The following is a 20,520-nucleotide window of genomic DNA, read 5'->3' as shown; positions in this document are numbered from 1 at the left end:
AAGAGACTCCAACTGGTTCAGAACCAAGCGGCCAGGTTGATCTGTAAAATTCATAAGTGGCAGTCTATTAGACCTGGACTGGCCAGTCTCCACTGGCTGCCTGTAGCACAGAGAGCAGCATTTAAAGCGGGATGCATTATCTTCAGGGCTCTACAAGGTAAGGGCCCTGGATTCATTAGCAGCCTGCTTGTCAGTTACACTCCCTCCCGTGCTCTCCGTTCTGGCCAAAAGAATTTGTTAGTCGTGCCCCGGATCAGGAAACAACGCCAGGGAGGAGGATCTTTCCACTTCCTAGCTTCCTCCCTGTGGAACTCCTTGCCACTGCCACTAAGACTCCACGAAGATCTGTTAGCCTTTAGACAGGCTTTTAAAACTTGGCTCTTTAAGCAAGCTTATCCTTAGTTAAATTTTCTTTCTTTCTGTCACATGTTATGTTTTGCTAGTCTTCCACAGCGCCATGAAGCCTACGGGCGTACGTGCGCTTAATAAATTTAATTTAACATAACATAACATAACAGATTGGATTATGGGAATGTTCTGTATCTGGGTGCTGACAAAGCCTTGAGTTGTCGCCTGTAGATTATCCAAAACGAGACATTTTTGTGTCTCTCTCTCCCTTGCTGTAGAGACTGCACTAATTGAAAGTTGACAAGTTGATTAAGTTCAAGGCCTTGTGTTGTATGTTTCGCTGTAGACTCAGTCTTGCTCCTTCTTACATCCAAACCCTGGTGTCTCCATATGTCTCCACATGTGCGCTGAGATCAGCCAACCTTGCACTGTTTTTGGTGCCCAGGTTTCTCACACGTCTTAAGGGGTGTTCCTTTTCCATGCTGGGCCCGAAACTCTGGAACTCTCTGCAGTTTGCTCTCAGATCCTGTAACTCACTGCTTCAGTTCCGAAAAAACCTAAAAACTTTCCTTTTTAGTAGCCCTGATTAAACCTTCCTTTTTTATATCATTCTTGCTATGCCATACTACTGTCTGCCGATATCGCCGAGAGACCCTTAGGCGTACCTGTGCACTCTATAAGCTTCTTAAATAAATAAATGTCCTCAATAGCAGACCACACCCACACATTCTCCGAACATATTTCATGTATGTAAGTAGTGGTAAAAAAAAGTTGATTAGTGTATGAACAACACTTCTAGTAAACCAGATATTACTGCATGGGGGATACCTTTGACCCTTGTGTCGCCAACATATACATGGCCCACTTTGAGGATGCTATGTATGTGATATCAAGAACCCAAAATGCCAATGATTGAGCTGTGGCAGCACCACTTAATTGCTATTCTCTTATTCTGGTACAGTACAATTGATCAACTCAAACTTTTGAATACTGGATTCTCATAAACAATCTTATCCTCAATACCACCATGCACATGAGACCCTTTCATGTACACTTCTTAGACATGGGGATCAAAGAAAACAATGACAAAGTAATGAGATCTCTCTTCGTTAAAACAAAAAAACATAATACTGCATTGCATTTCACTAACCCAGCCAGAAACATAACCTCCATACTGGATTATCTCTCTATTTGAGAAACCTCCGACAGGGATGAAGATGCAGTTGACTTGTGTATGAAACTGAAAGACTCTGGGAGTCAGAGTTAGTAAAATATAGCGCAATGCTGCACAGCAACCAAAGTTTCTGTGTAACATTGCAGGCAAGAGCCATGCTCACTTCTCTCTTGCCCTGTTCTGGAACAAAACAAACGCTGCTTGCGCTATGCACAAACCTTTTCACTGTGGTGCCAAGGTGTGTGTAGCTGTCCACCATGGGTTTCGGACTGGAAGTATACTCTTCCAATGCAAAATACTTTACATTAGAACACACATGCAATGGGTGAACTCTTAGGCGGAATGCATATCTTTCTCCAACTTTTCACCTGTCTCAAGAAGGCATACTGTTTTGATGCAAAGTCCGTACTGACAATTGTATTAGATAGGGCTTTGTGTCAAAAACCATGGGGCATTTACTGGTATGCCCAGATACCATCCCTGCAATGCACACTTTACACAAAGTGGCGTAGAGGAGTGGTAAGTGCTATGCACTAAAAAGTTCACTTTTCCAGGGCAAAAAAGTGTTGCCCTTCAAGTAAACTCTTTTTTAAAGCTTTGTGCCTTTTTACCTCATTTTGCGTGACTTTACAGTAGTATAAAGTCTTTATAAATCTGCCCCTGGAAGTCTAAGTGATTTGGCCAGATAAGTAAATGCAGGCATGGTATGCACACCTTGTTTTACTTTAATTTCCTTTTGGCGCTAAGTTGTTTTTTTATAATATTTTCTCCATTGAGTTTTTTAGATGGACATTATTTTTTCACTTACCATACGAGTGGCAAACGTCAGCTTTTCTTTGAAAATAGTGCAAAAACAGGAGTGATACCCTGCTTTCACACTGAATATTACTTTTCCGTTTGTTCCTTTGACACGTTGTTGTCTATTCCTATAATTGTCTGTTAACTCTGGAGGGCGATCGCTACAGCAATAGGCATTCTTAAGCATTTAATATAGGTATTACCTTGCATGTTGGCAAAGGGATAATACAACCATGATTCAGCCAGCCCACCGTGTAACACCACACAACATATGCACTCTGGTCAATACCTCATTAATATGACACATAACAATCCACATAAATGCACTCCACACCATGCCACATAATTCCACTCAACACCACACAATTTCAAGCCACACAATTCAAGTCCACAAATTTCCCTTTCCGCACCACTGAATTCCACACCAAACCGAATGATTTGAACTACATCACACAATTTCATTACAAACCACATATATCCAGCTCACAACACAGAATTCCACATTGCAATACAAAATTCAACACCACATAATTCCATTGCACTTCTTGCTATTCCGCGACAAGCAATACCACTCCACATAATTCCACTCCATAACACATAATCCCACTCCATAACTCATAATCCCAACCACATAATTCCAGTACACTCGCTGCCACATAAATTCAATCCACATAATTCCACTGTGCACAATGCCATATAATTCCATTACCCATAACTCCATTCCACGCCGCACAATTCCACAACAAACCATTTTAGTCCGACCAACATAATTCCAATCCACACCAAATACATCCACTCCACTCCATAACTCATGGCTAAAATACATTGACTTTGACAATGTCAATAGCGCTCTAATTGGCGAGACTTGTTGGCTTTGCCAATGCTTGTTCTTATTCTTCTAAAACTTTTGTGTCCTTGTTTGAAATACATTTCCTTCCTTTTCCAGCATGAGAGAAGGTTGGAGACGAGTTGATCAATACCTTTAATTTTATGTTTGTAGAGGTGCTGACTTTGAGCATTCCAACCATGGAACTACCATTTCCTGCCTACTTAAGCCTCTGTATGTACATTTGTGGACAGGAGGCAAAAACCTCGGTGTAATACGAACCCTGGCATAATTAGACAGGCTGTTATTAGATCTTTGATGCCATGCCATAATGTGTCACCTCAGTGTATGGCATCACAAGAGACGAGTAGGCTTTATTTGTATTTTAAAACATGCATTGGCATAGCCAATAGGTCTTGCCTTTAGGACTTTATGTGGCATACCTTATCAACAGCCTCATGCAAGAAGCATTTATAATAGTAGAAATGGGAGTTAAAGTCTCCACGGCAAAGAATAAATATACTTTGAAGTTCTACATCTGTTGCTGTTCTGCCCTTTTCATATCAACATTATATAGCTTTTCTTTATAAAGAGCTTTTTGCATATTTAAAATTGATAAGCATGTTTTTTTAAATTTTATTTAAATGTTTATCAGTTCATAGCTTCATGCGAGCCTGTGACCTATCTAATTTGGCTTCAATAACTTTAGTCATGCAAAAATGTGACTGCAGCAATTTTTTTGCCAAACTAATGGTGTGTCATTTGGAGGATGAAATGCAACTCTAAAGCCCCGAAGCCATGACAGCAGGCAATCAGAGTTAATAAACGAGCAGTTATTGTGGGATTACAGGAGCGCCATCGCCTTGGACAACTGAAAATGCTTGAAACCCCCCAAACTTTTTGGAATGACGTCGCCTTTTCAGGACAGTTATTTGTTGCCTCGTAGCCGCTTTCTTTTGTCTGGAGGGGGGTGTAAACACGATGAAAAACCTATTTTTATTAGTAATATTTTTTAATAAAGGCTCCATCTGGAAAACATTTCTCTCCTGCACCTGGCACCTTATGTTAATATGTCTCGCGCTGCTGTGTTCAGACTTGAAGTTCATATAATAATCAAAACCGCACGGTACAGAACATTTTGTGTTCCAGCCTTTGTGCAGGCTCTAATTTTACCCAGTACCAAAAATATAACGCAAAGTTCCTTTTACCTTTAAGAAATAATATATTTTGGGAGTTGGTTGTGGGGTGGTATTTGCCAGTCTTTAGGCTTCAGTTTGTGTTTTCTTTCATTTCTCCCTCTAAAAGGATATCTAAAACAACACACACACATCTGTTAAGATGAAAATGTCTTCATTGACTTTGGTTCTTTTCTTGTCAGGTTTGTTAACTTTTATGATTACAGGGAGGATAGAAAGGCAGCAGAGGCATTTTCTTTACTTTCTCTCTAGGAGAGGATAAGTGTACAATTTGCATTTATACCAGGTGGCATTGGAACCGCTAAGCTACATCGCACAGCTGCTGATTTAATGGGCCTGGTGGGCGTGGCTTGCAGGTGCTGGCTGCACTGAGATGAAAAGAGCCAAGAAAACTCTGTTACAGCTCACTGGAGAAGTGCCCCGGGCTAAACGCTCTCCATAATGCCTCTGCAGGTTTTTGTTCTTGTGCTTGTAAGGGACTAGTAAAGAGAGGGAAAGCAAGCAGCGCGGGCTGTTGGGTATCCTTTCTGCACGTTTGCTGCAAGTGAGATGAAACATTTGCAAATGTCAGCATCTTGCTGCAATGCTCTGCCTTGAAATGGCAGATCCATTTCACATCACAGGTGCGGGACTGAGAAAATGTACAGTCGTTGTCCTTCATTGTCTAGCTGTTGCAGTGCTGGTGCGGCAGGGATTTCGACCTGTCCTTTGAGGAGCACGTGCTGCCCAGAGAGGACATTCTCCTACAGTAGAATTATATGAAAGAGAAGCTGCAGGCAGAATCTATGTGAATGCTTCCAGCATGGCAATTCTGTCAAATGAATGCAAATCCAAAGATAGCAACGTGCAGTCCGCTACCTCATTCAAGGGCGAAAATCAAAGCCTTAGCGCCCGCGATCACAACAAGATCGGTGTGCGCACACTGTAGGAATGCGAGGTATGCAGCTTGCACCCGACTGCGCTGCTGCGAGCTCCCGGGGACCCTAGGCCACAGGACACCGAAGGCGGGACATGCACCCGCCTTGGGCCAATTGCGTGCTGTCTTTCTTAGAAAGACAGCACGCAAAGCCCAATAGCAAGCGATAAAAAAAAAAGCATACACACTAACGTGTGTTTGGAATTTAAAAGCCCTAACTAAATGACTCGCAGGGCAGACCATGCGCGCTGGCTCAGGCGAGACCAAAAAAGTAGATTTCTGAAGCATCCCATCCCTTGGGAAAGTTGATATTTCATAAAATGTTACAGCCTGCAGAGTAAAAACAAAGACACCTGATACAATACTAGCATAAAAATGGATTGATTGATGTGACACCAATAATGCACATTCCTGCAGAGTAAATGTCTTACAGCAGCTGATTCCAGCTAATTCGGCCTACTTTTACTCCGAAATTGTTGGTTTGGTTGCCAGATTACATTTAATAGGTATCCCTGCGAGAATGCATCCAGCACTTTTATGCAACTAAAAAGTAGTACTTGCATGACTTATGAGCCTCTCTTTTTAAGTCTCTGCGTTCATGTGCATTACAGTATTTATCTTGGAAGATGGCTTTCCCCATAGCAATCCCTTCATTTAGGCTCTTTAGTGATCTCCAAGCTCTTAAAATTCAGGAACAGTATATTGGGGTCGCTCCTCCATTATGGTGGAGGAGCGTTGCCCCACCTCTGAGAGGCAGCAGCGGCAAACATGAAAAATAAAATGATAATAAAACCATTTTATCACTTTATTTTTTCTTACCTTGCCATTGCCAGCCAAGTATTAGGGCAGGGGCGGGCCCATCCTGGGAGCGTCACTGTGTCCACAGTAGAGCGGAGGAGTGGTGGGTGCACTGTAAGTGCGCATATCTGTTTGGCCAACCCTCTTAAGATGGCCAAACCAACGTGTGTACTGAAATGTATCAAAACCCGGCTGTATGGCACAAGCTCCATGGGCTTGAGCGAGCATCAAGTCAGCCCTCTCAGGCCAATCACGGCTCTGCTCTTATGGGAGCCTGTGTAGTGCACCAGCTTCAGGAGCAAAGCACCGAGGAGGCATCGTAGTGGGCAGGTAAGTGAGGTAATATATTATTTCTCCCCGCCCCATGCGTTCCTGTTGCCCCTCCACTTCCAAATTAGAGCAGTCGTCACTGCAGTATATTCCGGATTAAAGCGATAGGGTAGTTCTTGGCACTAACCCTAAATTCCTACAAAAGGTTGGCTTATCTTTTATCAACCAAATCGACAGACCTAAACCATTCAGAAAGTCTAATCAACTTTTGTAGCTAACCATATAAAGGACTGCTACTTCTTGAGCTGATCTTTCCAGATAGATAGTTAAATGTGCACCAACGTGTTATGATAATGCTAAGGGACACTCTACCAGTGCCCTCTACAGGGAAAGAAGCATTTACAATGCAATGGTTTTGCCTTTGTTAAAGTTAGAGCTATTAGCATTGCTCTTGACATTATTTTTATTTATGTTTTTTTTTTAAACATAAATAAATGGCATTGTCATTTACAATAGCAGGGCAGGGCACAGGGAAGGGGGGGCGAGGAGAGACGAAGGAGAGCTGCGGGCTCTTGTTGTAATGCTTGCTGTAATGCTTGCATGGATGAGTTGGTGGATGCATGGATGGGTGCATGCATGGATGGGTGTATGGATGGGTGTATGGATAGATGCATGGATGGATAGATGCATATATACAGCCAATCCCTCAACAATTTATGCAATCCACCAACCCATCCAACCAACAACCCATCCATGCATCCACCCATACATCCATGCATCATGCATACATCAATCCATCATGCATCCATCCACCCACTGCATCCCACTCCGACCCCTCTAAATATAACTCATTTTTTCTATATATAGAGATGACTGTATTCACTAGTATATGCAGTAGACATTTCTACTCTAACATTCCTATGTGACTCTTGCAGTACATCTATTCATATCCCTTCCATATGTATATAGAAATATAACGAGAATCAACAGTCTCTTCTTTGTGTGACTACATCTAGTACATTTCAATTGTTTTCCTGTTTGTATCTTTTACTTAACGCATATAAATCTAAGTCCTTAGGTTTGGCAACTGGTTCTTATGTAAAGCGCTCTGACACCTTTAGGTAAAGTTCGCGCTACATAAAATCACATTAAATAAAACTTTACCCCAGAAATCCAACCATCCATTTGTGCCTAGGCTTACATTTTACGGCCTCGAAGCACACAGAGAAGGGACAGTTTACTAAGTCGAGGCTTTGTAGGGTGCATGGCAGGGGACAGTTTTAGGCGCCAAGGGAGGGTAGGGAGCAGAGTCAGAGTACTTCATGGAGGTAGGGGGCAGTTTTTTATGGTTCAGGGCAGGGGGCTGTGGTACTTTTTGGAGCATGGCCTTATTTTAAAGGGCTCAGTTCAGGTAGAGGAACGGCACAAAACACCAGGCAGACAGAGGGCAGAAGGACACAAAAACGAGGGGAAACAATTATTACTGAGGGCAGATTGGCACAAAAAAACAGGCAGACAGAGGGAAGAAGGACACAAAAACGAGGGGGGATGATTCTAACGGAGGGCAGAACGGCACAAAACACGAGGCAGACAGAGGGCAGAAGGACACAAAAACGAGGGGGATGATTGTAACAGAGGGCAGAACGGCACAAAACACCAGGCAGACAGAGGGAAGAAGGACACAAAATCGAGGGGGGATGATTCTAAGGGTGGGCAGAACGGCAGAAAACACTAGGCAGACAGAGGGCAGAAGGACACAAAACGAGGGGGGATGATTCTAAGGGTGGGCAGAACGGCAGAAAACACTAGGCAGACAGAGGGCAGAAGGACACAAAAACGAGAGGGGATGACACAGCCACACTCACACAGAGCCCCCCACACAGAGCCCCCCCCCCACTCACACACACAGCCACACACACAGAGCCCCTCCAGCCACACGCACACAGCCACACACACAGAGCCCCCCCACACACACCAAGAGCCACACGCACACACCCCCACCCAGGGAAGCAAGCACAGCGAGGGGGCAGGGAAGCAAGCACAGCGAGGGGGCAGGGAAGCAAACACAGCCAGGGGGCAGGGAAGCCAGCACAGCGAGGGGGCAGGAAAGCCAGCACAGCCAGGGGACAGGGAAGCAAGCACAGCCAGGGCGCAGGGAAGCCAGCACAGCCAGGGGGCAGAAAAAAGGCAACAGCTTTTTAATGGAACAAAGATAAGATGGTCAAGAGTTCCATGTCCCAGCTGCTATGACATAAAAGGCTATACACCCCATCCAACAGCAGCGAACGCTAGGGGCCATTAAAACATGCGCTTCTGAAGACCTAAGATTTCTTGAGGTACAATAATGGTAAAATGTGTTCTGCAAGTAAGTGAGGTCAAAACAATAGAATCTTGGATTCTTTTTTGGCACACCATCTAATGGTAGCAAAAGATGGAAGCCAATACACACGCAATATTTTCTTTGTGTAGCGACTAAAAAAATTGTGCTTAACTGAACCCACTTTTGAAACTAACCCTCTGACCTCTTTTTATGAGAAGCACTTATCAGACTTGCTGATAAACCCTGTTAGGAAATATGTTTCATAGCATATCCTTAGTGAAATTAGCAAGCTGATTCCCTAACAAACTGAGTGTGGGGTTAGTAGGAAAATTAATGCCTACACAGCATGTGTTTGCTGAGGTTTCTAATTGACAAGATGAAAGTAATTCCAAATCACGGAAGCTAGATTTTAGGGTTGGTAGATATAGCACTTCACACTCTTTTAATCTGAAAAATAACCAGTGGAAGACAATTGTGTATTCCAAGAGTCTTGTTTAGCAAGTATTTGGAAAACCTTTCTTTCCAGAAAACCGATAAATACACCATATATTGCAATATACAGTGTCTTATTTTTGATTATGTGCTCCACTAGTGCAGTGCTAAAATGGCAAAAGAGAATTGTTATATTCATGCATTCAGCAGAATGTAAGCTGCAGCATTTTCTGCAGTCTTGTCATTCTTACTTTGCAAGACCAGGGAGCTGGCGCCCCCTACCAGTGTAGAAGCGCTATGAAAAGTTTCTAGATTCTGCCTGGGGTATTCAAATGGTGATGACTCTGCAGGTAGAATTATCTAACAGAATAAAAGATACAACAGCCCTCTCTCGATTTTGCCAGAACTAGCCTCGTGACTCTTAGAAGACATAGGGATAGATGTCTCTTACATGACACTGGCGTTCACAATCTGATGCATGCGTGTTGAACGTGACCCCCATAAACTGTGGCAAGAATATATCAATTGACTGAAATCTCAGTTGTCAAAATCTACTTTAGCATATTGCTATTCATCCACTATCCACTTCTAGCCAAGAAAGCATTTAATTTCTGGGTTTTGCGATTTAGGCCACCATCAAGATGGAGGAGCACCAGGGCCTATCTACATACATATACAATACAATGTCAGTCCTATTACTAAGGATTGCAAACTACCTCAATATATACTTTCAAGTATAATATTGTTTCTTATATCAACAACTACTGAGTTGACTAATGGTGAGGTTTGTTTAGGTTGGAGACCCAGGGACTGAAAGCTCAAATAAATCATGTAGTGTGGCTCACTGGTTAGAGGCGGCAGACCCGAGAGCAGAGGACGGCCCGGGACCAGGGTTCGATTCCCGACGCGGCAGGTTTCTGGACCAGGGTCAGCGGACTCGATAATTCTCTCGCCTCGGTGCCCACTCTGATCAGCGATCACACTCGGCAACTCTGGGCACTAGCTTGCCTCATCTTCACTAACGGCCCCACCAGACCGCCGGGGATGCCTGGTCTCACCCTGGAGATACCCATTAAGGGACCATCTCTCAGGGAAGCCAGGAAGGGTTTCGCAGCGGTCGAAGCGCGGAGGTACCCCTTCGGGAGTGATTCCTGCGCTATACAAGCACACAATTAATTAATTAATTAATTAATTAATGTATAAATTGCCACCGCTGACATTCTTTTGGGGACTACGCAGCAAAGGTGATGGAGAGAGATAACTAACACTCACTACAACTGCAAGCTGATATGAAGTCATCCACGACGGTTGGCATCAGAGCTGGATTTAAGATGCATTTAGTGTGCAGTATTGCCACCATAAATAGGATATTGTTGGTCATTGAATTCCTGGCACATTCTTGAGCCATTAACAGATTGGACTTACTGTTGGCACAGATATGTGCTGGTAATATTACACAATTGTTGACGCAAAGTAAACATTCAGGTACAGTAGAGTATCAGGTTTGAAATCTAAGCCAAGGGGAGGTGGAGAAGCGCACTATTCCTTATGCCTTCCATGTAAGGATTGGGAGTAGAGGACAGAATGGGTGTGAAAGTGCATGGTAATACGTTTACTCTTTCAACTCGAGTTTTTAATTGGAATGAATTGCAGCACCCACATGGCCACACACATGCCTTCCTCTCCTTCCTCTATCAAAGCATTATTCTGTGCTTAGCGACCACAGTAGCTCAGAAGACAAAGGAGGCAAATTCTAGCTCTGACAAATGGCAGCATTTAAGGTGCAGTTCTAGGATTGTATCCTTTCTGCCAGTTAAGCTGAACAAGTCAAATGCAACTTTAATAGCTGCCAATTCCCATTGAAAGCATTAAGTTGAAAGTATTCACAAAAGGTGACCGAACTGCAATAGAATGTGATCAAACGGGTAAAGAGTTGGACAAGGCAGCTCAGCATAGTCTGCCAATTGTCAATGCACCACAGTTCACACTAATTTTTGACTGTCTGGACAGAAGCCAACATGGCAGCTTTGCATATTTCCATTATGCGAATGCATATAATTGAATCAAGAGATTCCAGGTTTACTTTGGCAAAGTGGCCATTAAAACTTTCAGGCAAAGCCTCCTCAGTATCGTAATAAGATTGAGCATGAGAAGATGTTCACCACAGTGGCAGCTTTTTTTGCCTAATTACAAACGTTCATATACCAATTTATTTCTCTAAATAAATTTGCAGTTTCAGACTTACAACATGCAAGTTCTCAAGCTATTCAGCTAAGGAGGTTTTCGGCGAATTTAACACAAGCGAGATGGAACAGAATGAGTTCAGTGTCCTCTGGTTTGGATGAAAATAAACAGCATTGCACAAAATGTTCCAGATTAGTCCAAAGGACCATTTTGTCTTAAGGTGTTACTGCATATGATAGGACACAGTATAATAAACAAGCTACGGCAGGAGGGGGGCAGGCACAAAAGGAATAAGGACAACGGGAGGGGTTCTAACGGAGGACAGAACAGCACAAAACACCAGGCAGACAGAGGGAAGAAGGACACAAAAACGAGGTGGGGGTGACAACGGGAGGGGGGGGGTGGAAACGTGCACACGGACAGGGGGGGGGGGCGGAAACGGCCACAAGAAGGCAAGAAACAAAAAAAAAAAGAGCACTCACCTGGACATCTTCCGGCAGATCTCTTGCTTCCTGCTCTTCACTCCTCCTCCCGATGACGCGGCGGAGGCTCGGCCGGCTGGGCCAATCCCAGTGCGGCCCTGGCTGGAGGCGGACGGCTGCTTCCTTCGGCTGGGGAACTCGGCTTCGGGGGCCGCGGCGGGGCGGCCCTTTCAGGGGCGATTAAAACCTGTCCGCGTGTTGCCCCAGCGGTGTGTGGCACCCTGACGAGGCTGCACGAGAAGGCGTGCAGCGGAGGTGTAGCGGACATCCCCTTCTGCCTAAAGCTGCCATCGGGCGCTGCAAGGTGAGGCGGACCTGGGGCAGGAGGCGGCCACACGGAGGCGGCGGGACGCAGGAAGAGGTGGCCTGAGCTGCAGCCTGGGAGTCGGAGCTGCCGAACACCAGAGAGAGGCAGTGAGGCTCCGGTTGTGAAAGTGCACCCGGCGCCCTGAGAGGAGTCGGCCACTCCCTGGACTCGTGGAGGGGGCGCCGAGTGCCGTTAATGCCGGACCAGATACGGGGGCGTTCCCGAGGGCTTTTGGCTGACGTAGCGTGACGTCGCCAAAAGGGAAAAATTCTCGGGAACGCCCCATAATCTGGTCCGGGATTGACGGACAGAGCCGTCTCCCAATGGCTAGCCTCCATTTATGGAGCTAGCCAATGGGAGCAGGGGGCAAGTCCCTGTTCCCCACTGTAAGACATAAGGTTTTTCTAGCGCATGCGCACTTCGTGCGCATTTGCTAGGCAAAACCTAAAAAGGGACCACTGGAGCCTTTCTAAGTAAAAACTTATCCATAAGATATGTAAGGCTGCTACTAGATAGAAGCCAAACACTTAGATGAAGCATTATTATGTAGAAGTGCTTGCACGCCTGCAAGCTCTAGTTGGCTAATCAGTTTTAAGAACATTTTCCCAAATCTCTGCACCTGCTAGTTAGCCACCTCTTTGTAGGTGTACTGGTTTACAGTCTATGCAGAGCTTGTGTATCAACTGCTGCACGTGCTTTCATTCGAAAATGTCACCCTGTTCATAGAGTGTAGTGATGTAGATTAACATGCACCCAACCTCCTTCCCCGAAGTTAGCAATGATTCCACGGGTTTCATATATTTCTCATACACTTTTCCTTTCTTAAGCATTAGCACACTCTCTCTCAGTGAGTCAAGCCATTCCGCTTAGACTAATCGCCCAGTAAGATGGAAAACAATCTGAGTTGGTGCGGTTGAGCTGATACATTCTTCAACAAGGAAGGAGTCACAATAGGTCTTGCGACTCAAACATCTTCGAAGAAAAATAAGTTGAACGCGTTCTGCCCAACTCTAGATAGCAGGAGTATGCAGAGCATGCAAGTCTACAGGACTACAAGCTACACTATCATTTGTACCCTTTCCGTTTTCTGCAGATGTTTGAAAATGTTCAAACCTCCCACCAAAAAAGTTATTGTAAGCATTCTTGTTAAAACCTTGCTTGCTCTCCTTAGATGATGATTATGTCATTTTTGGTGGAGACTGCAGCCAAGTTCATGACCCCTTTCTTGACAGACGATCTCCTGTTAAATTTGCCCGCTCCAAAATGCATTCTCAATTCACCTCTGCCATCCGTCGTAGATCCTTGGTTGATATATGGCGGATTTGTCATCCAGACCTCCAGGAATTCAGCTTTTTCTCCCCTCCTCATAAAACACAATCCCGCATTACCTTTTCCTTAGTGAATCCTTGACCCAATGTGCCCTTGGTTCGGACATAGGCTCTATCCTTATTTCTGACCATGCTCCTGTCACCATTGACTTTGACCTAATCCCTTTCTCATCATCCCCTGGCAGTTGGCGTTTTAACAATTCCCTCCTTGCTGATCCCACCTTCTCAGGTCAGTTTAGTTCTTTTATTGAAGACTTTATTATTACTAATTCTACTTCTGACACCTCCCGGACCATGCTGTGGGATTCTTTTAAACCAACGGCTCGAGGTTTCATAATTAATTATGTCTCTCAGAAAAAGAAAAGATTTGAGAAACAATCTGCCCATCTGTTAGCTCAAATTAAGCAGCTAGAACATACCTACTTTCACTCCTTTTCGGATACTTCTTTGAAAGATCTTATCAATGCCAAGGTTGCTTTTAATAAGCTATCTACGGACTCCGCTGCCTCTTATCTTTTGAAAAGTAGTGCACGTTATTATGGCGGCCAAAACAAGATGGGTTAACTTTTAGCTAATTATTTGAAAACTCGCCAAGATAGAACTAGGATTACTTCCATAACTGATTCGTCCTGCAATTCCCATTTTAAGGATGATGAAATTTTTCAGGAATTTGTTACTTTCTACAAAAACCTCTACACACCTGAATATTCTCCTCTTCCCTCTGACTTATCCTCCTACTTTCAATTGAGTACTTCCACTTCTTCCTCCCATGTTGATTTTTCTTCACTTGAAACAGATATAACTCTTCAGGAAATTTCCCATGCAGTTTCAGTTTTAAGGCACGGTAAAGCACCTGGTCCGGACGGCTTCTCCATTGAGTTTTATGATCATTTCTCAAAACTTCTTCTCCCGCATTTACTTGTCTTATTTAATTCCTTCGTTGCTAATGGTTCCTCTCAAGATACCTTTCAAGATGCTATGATTTGCCTTAACTCTAAAGAGAATAAAGACCCTTCCTTTTGTAAAAATTATCGCCCCATCTCCCTTGTTAATACGGATTATAGGATATTTGCCAAATTACTTGCCTTGCGGATTGATTCCATTCTACCCGAACTTATAGGTCCTGAACAGTCCGGTTTTGTTAAAGGACGTTTATCCTCTGATAACTCCAGGGTTTTCTTTAATGTCCTTAGTAAAGCTTCTTCCCTACAGTATCCGCTTGCGGCTATTACTTTAGATGCCGAAAAGGCTTTTGACAGGATCAGCTGGGATTTTATGTTTCGTGCCCTCACTTGGATTGGTTTTCCCCCTAAATTGATCTCCCTTATTTCCCTTTTGTATTCCGGCCCCAGAGCCTCTATCTTTGCTAATGGGAAGATCTCCGATTATTTTTCCCTTTCTAGAGGTGTCCGACAAGGGTGCCCGTTATCACCTCTATTATTTATTGTAGCGTTGGAACCTTTTCTTACCAAATTACGACAAGACGCCCAAATTACCGGTTTTAACCCTGGCCCTAGTCAAGTCAAATTATCTGTCTATGCGGATGATATCCTTTTCTATTGCTCTAACCCTGAATCCACTCTTCCCGCCTTTTTGCTTCAAGTTGATGCCTTCTCACAGGTCTCAGGCTATCGCCTTAATCGGGATAAATGTGAAGTATTGCCTTTGAATGTCCTATGCCAACGTCAATATTTCGTTCATACTGGTTTGTCTTGGCAGTCAAGTAAAGTAAAATACTTAGGATTATGGTTTTCTCCTTCTATCTCGGACACTTTGAAAGCTAATTTTGAATACATTACGAAAAAACTATCTGACATTACCAGATGGCTCCCCCTCTTTCTTTCATGGTGGGGTCGTGTAGATTCCATCAAAATGATGTTGGCCCCTATCGTCCTATACTCGCTTTCCATGATTCCTGTTCGTATAACTGGTTACTACTTTAAAAAATTGGACTCTCTTTTGACAAAATTTCTTTGGAAAGATAAGCCTCCGCGAATCGCCTTATCTTTCATCAAAAGAGATAAATTGTCTGGAGGTCTTAAGTTTCGGACTTTAAATCGTATCACTATTCTTTTATTCTCAAGCAAGCGTCTCATTGGCTTTCTACTGATATTCCCACTTATCCTCCTGTTTGGTTGACCTTGGACAAATCTCTTCTCTCACCGTTTGATTTCATGGAGACCCTTGCCTTCTCTGCTAGTATATCCCTTTTGAAATCTCCTGTTATTGCTCATTCCTGACATCTTTTAATTCCCCTCTTACCCTCCTCTTATCCCTCGCTGGCTTCTTTGTCCCAGCAACCCATTTGGCATAACAAGGTACTTCGCATTAAAAATCGTTCTTTTTATTGGAAATCTTGGAAATCTAGGGGCTTATCATGGATTTCCCAACTTCTGTTCAATGATGTTCCTCTATCGTTTATAGATCTACAGTCTCAATTTCTTCTTCCTAATTCATCCAAGAAACAATATGACTTATTATTGCCTGCTCTCCTCCAATATCTCCAATCTCTTCCTCCCTCCCCTAACCTACCCTCCTCTTGTTCTACTATTTTCCCACTTTTAGGAACTTCTCCAACCGCTTCTCGTCTTTACAAGTATATTGTAACCCCTTCTGAACGACTCAAGACTGAACTGACCTGGGAACGGGATCTATCGGTAGCCTGGCATGTCTCTTTATGGGATAAATTGTGGTTAAAAATACATAAACGCCGGAGCTGCTAACACTACCCAGACTCTTTACTTTATATACCAACGTCTATTATTCACCCCGCAAAAAGTGGCTTCATTTTCCCATGACCTCTCACCTAAGTGCTGGTCCTGTCCTTGCCACACTGCAGATTTACTCCATATGTTATTTCATTGCCCCAATATATTGCTTCCTTTTGGCAATTGGTCCCGTTTGCATAATATTTTTGACTTTGCACTTCCCTTCTTCCCCGCCAATGTCCTTTTAGGCTCCTTATCCCCTCACCTATCTCATTCCCCTTCTCACTTTAAACTTTTTATCTGTTTTTGGATGTTGCCTTTCACCTCATTACTTCCAACTGGAAGGACTCCTCCAAGGTCAGTTATTCCGCATGGCGGAACGCTATTTGCTTTAACCATAGACTTGATACTAATTATGTTACCCCAATTTCCCTTGCTGTGAAAAGGGATCTCTAATGGATTCCTCTTACTACTTACCTCTCCAAGCCCTCTACCCCATCTCCTACTTCCTTCGCTACTCACCAGAATCCGTCTGATGATGTCCATAAACCTCCGTGATTTTTCTCGTCTGTCTTTTCCCTTCGATTTAACTGGCTGTATAAACATTTATAATTCGTTGTCTATTTCATGCTTTGCCATTCACTTTGCTATTTGTTATTTGCATGCAATGTTACATTTTGCGATTTGCCATATTTAGCTTGTTTCATGTTATTTCTTTTTTCCCCTCCCCCCTCGTGATTTTAGACAAAAGTGTTTATTGACTCCGTTTTATTATTTCTTCCTCAATTGTATTTTTGTACTTTTTCATGTATCTTTTATTGCTTATATTGGCTATGTTTTGCTCATTCTATGTTTTTGGTTTCAATAAACTTAATCTTAAAAAAACCTTGCTTGCTACTTTCCAACCTCTCATTGTCTTCAAGAACAACATACAAAGGCTAGGTCATCATAGCTAATATATACATATATTGACATGGCGACTACAGGGCAACCCCTCTCCCAAATGCCCAGAAAACGAATGCAGCTAATTCTTGAATGGGTGGTAGCCCTTTCTTTAGAGACCATGGTCACAACTGCTGTGGTTCCAGCAAGGCTCGCTGCTGTCGGAGATTAGCAAGACTGCCATAAGTAAGTCTTTACATGACTTTGCCTCCACGATGATGTGAATGCAAAGTCAAATGTACAGGTAGGGTTGTCTGTCTTGAAACTCCTGTTTAGAAATATACAGAGCCTTTTTACCCACCTTGCAGAGTACATTACTCAGTACTTTAGTCAGAGAAACGTGAATGCACAAAATGCTGGAGGAAATTGAGTTGTTTACGTGTAAATGTAGTTAACCAGAACAATACTTTATAGATTCACCTGCAGCCCTCCTAGACTTCCTGAATTAAAGAATGATTGCTGTGACAACTAACCCTATGTTGAAAATCTAATTAAAATGAACGACAAGTGGGGAACTAAGTAAGTTCAAGCTCTTTTGCTTGTTCAGAAATGCTGTAATGTAGATCTTTGAAAATGAAGTGTAATTTCCTGTACCTTAACAATAATTTCCAGTCTTAAATCGAGGATTATTTAAACAAGCCTGCATTCGTTGTTTTTAAAGCTTGATTTCATCACTAATCCGTTTCATGTCCCGTGTTAAAATTCTCTGGTAATTTGTAGCCATGGACCTCCCATACAGAAGGACGAGATCCATGCAGCCATATGTTTTTCAGTCATTGTGATCCAGGCAAGTAAATGCCTCTTATTGTTTCAGGAAAAATGTGGAAAAACGTGCACTGCTGGAAAACATGGAGGGCCTCTTTCTAGCTGTAGATGAAATTGTGGATGGAGGGTAAGTTAAGGTCATCCATCTCTTCTGTACCTTTTGATTTTCATGAATACTTCATAATGGCCTTACGTATTATTAAACATCATGTGTATTGATTAGAATGACGTTTTATCTTTTTTTTTTCCTGACTGAGGATAATGTGTGTGTGTGTGTGTATATATATATATATATATATATATATATATATATATATATATATATATATATATATATATATTCAATCACCAAGGTTTCTTAGTGTAAAGGAAACACCGCACTCCAACAAAGCTGTTATTTAAGGATTTTATTCATGCATGTGTTCACCACTGACCACCACCAACGCGTTTCAACCTGAAATAGGTCTTGCTCACGGTATGTGAGTCCATCTTTTATTTCTTATTTATAATCTCTCCCATCCATGCCGTTTAGGAGGCATTATGGGATATGTAGTTCATGTACAAGGTTACCAATTTGAGGTAAATGTCTGTTTTTTAATCTGTTCTCTTTATGTAATCGTTCTTCATTTCAAGGTGATTCATTTTTTGGCCTTTGTAGGAGTGTTTCACTTATTCTCATTTTCTTTTTAATTATTTTCTTTTTCAAACTTTATTGGCAATCAATGACCATTGACATTTATAACTATGGTGCCAATATCTCAGTAATTCTAACACATCTTGGCTTAGTGCACTATATGCATCCTTCTATTGATTATGGTCTTCTCAAATTTTTAAGAGCTCAGTACTCCTATTTTAATGATCGCCTCTTCCTATGGCCATTATAGAATCACAATTCTTTTCATATTTCTGATTATTCTTTCTAACCATTCTTCTGGTACTTTACAAATGACTGTATAGTTCTTCGTCCCCATTCATCCCATGAGGGATCTTAGTCCTGAACCTTATGATCATGCGAGATTCAAGTCTCCGCAATTTCAACGTTCTATTTCCTCCTCGCTCATTCTTAGGTACTGTTGTCAAGCCAAAGTATTTGATGTCTTTTCTTTCTTGCTCTTCATGGGTTTTCAGATGTTTAACAATTGAATAATTCATATTCTCAATTTGAATCGCACGTAGATGTTCTAGTATTCTCTTTTTCTAGGGGCAGATAGTACTGCCTATGAACCAAAGCCCGCAGTAGCATACAATCACATAAACCACATAGACTGACTCACATGTGATTTTCTCTGTAATTCTGAAGGGTTTACCCCTAAAGTTTTTCACTTCTTCCATGTGCATTCCATACTTGCATGCTTTGCATTTATTGCAATGCACAAATCCAGTTTGCTGATTTTTGTAGCCAGTTCATTTTTTCTGTTTTTGTTGACTTCATATGGCTGTTCACTAGTTTATCTCTCAGGGAGGGTGCCTTTCGATAGGAGATACTGGGTCTCTCACCTATTTTTTGTCCAATATCTGGATCCTTTTTCAAGATATTCCAGTGTTTCTTTTAGATGTTGATTATTCCATAGTTTTCCTTGCTATAACTGAGTACCATACAAATTGTGGAATCTTCTCCACTTTTCTCCTTTCTCTCCAAAATGTTTGCCCTTTCAATCGATCCTGCTCTCTCCTCTCCCAATTTAATGTCTTTCTCCGCATACTCCCTTTCCTGGAATCGCTTCCCCGTTTCCAAGAAGGTGTTCCGAGCAGTTGTGTCTCATGCGGAGAAACTCCCCGTATGGAATGCTTTTCTTCAACTGTGGTGGATGAACACTGGTTCCATGTAAGATGCTGTTAGTTGAGGTGGGTTTCCTATAGACTTTGGTTTTCAGTTCATCTTTCTCAATGTATACACTTACATCCAGAAATTGGACTTCTTTATTACTGATGTTATATGTGAATTGTAAGCCAATCTCATTGTTGTTCAGGATGGTCATGTAGTCGACAAATTCCCTCTGGCTGCCACTCCAGATGATGAATAAATCATCTATAAAACGTAACCAGATCTCCGTTTTTGATGTGCATTCTTTATTTTCGTCTCCAAGCTACCAGTTTTTCCCACCAACCCATGGTGAGGTTGGCGAAGCTTGGAGAGAACAAAACTCCCATGGCGGATCCGCACATCTGGGAGTAGATCTGGCCATTAAAGATGAATATATTATTGCGGAGGCAAAGTTAAACCATCTCCAGGAGCAATCTAGTGTGTTTCAGTTGATGGATATTGCGTTGTTTTAGAAAGTATCCCATGGCTTGTAGTCCCACCTCATGACTAATCGGGGTGTATAAAGAGACTATATCGATTGTTGCAAGGAAGAAACCCTCCTGCCAACCTGTATTATAGAGGATTCTTAGAAAATCGCCCGTATCCTGTATATACGAGGTCAGGTTCGTGACTATCGGTGCTATAGTCTACATAGTCCAATTGATTCTCATAAAGAGAATTACAGCTTGACATAACAGGTCTTGCAGGGTGATTAATCAATGTTTTATGTACCCTCGGCAGAAAGTACATCGTTGGTATCATAGGGCTATCATTTTTCAAGAATGTTGCCTCTTCATCTGTGAGTAGCCCTTCGTTGTGCCAGGTCTTAATTCTTCTTTCCAGATCTATGGTAAGATCATTAATAGGATTTCTAGATAATTTCATGTAGTTCTTCTGCTCATTTAATTGTCTCATAGCCTCT

The 20,520-nt window shown here is 42.6% G+C and overlaps 1 protein-coding gene across 2 annotated transcripts in view; it reads left to right on the top strand.

Moving 5' to 3' along the window:
- Positions 1-20,520, top strand: part of COPZ1 (coat protein complex I subunit zeta 1) — a 234,236-nt gene that overhangs the window by 184,526 nt on the left and 29,190 nt on the right. For both annotated transcript variants that reach the window (XM_086964906.1, XM_086964914.1), the window contains one exon: positions 17,844-17,921. In XM_086964906.1, coding sequence (XP_086821032.1) covers positions 17,844-17,921 — 78 coding nt within the window. The remainder of the gene's footprint in view (positions 1-17,843; positions 17,922-20,520) is intronic.

This window comes from Lissotriton vulgaris, chromosome 1_1 (assembly GCF_964263255.1).
Source record: "Lissotriton vulgaris chromosome 1_1, aLisVul1.2, whole genome shotgun sequence".
Lineage (NCBI taxonomy): Eukaryota > Metazoa > Chordata > Amphibia > Caudata > Salamandridae > Lissotriton > Lissotriton vulgaris.
Note: the sequence above shows the minus strand (reverse complement) of the source record. Positions and strands in the feature narration are given on the sequence as shown.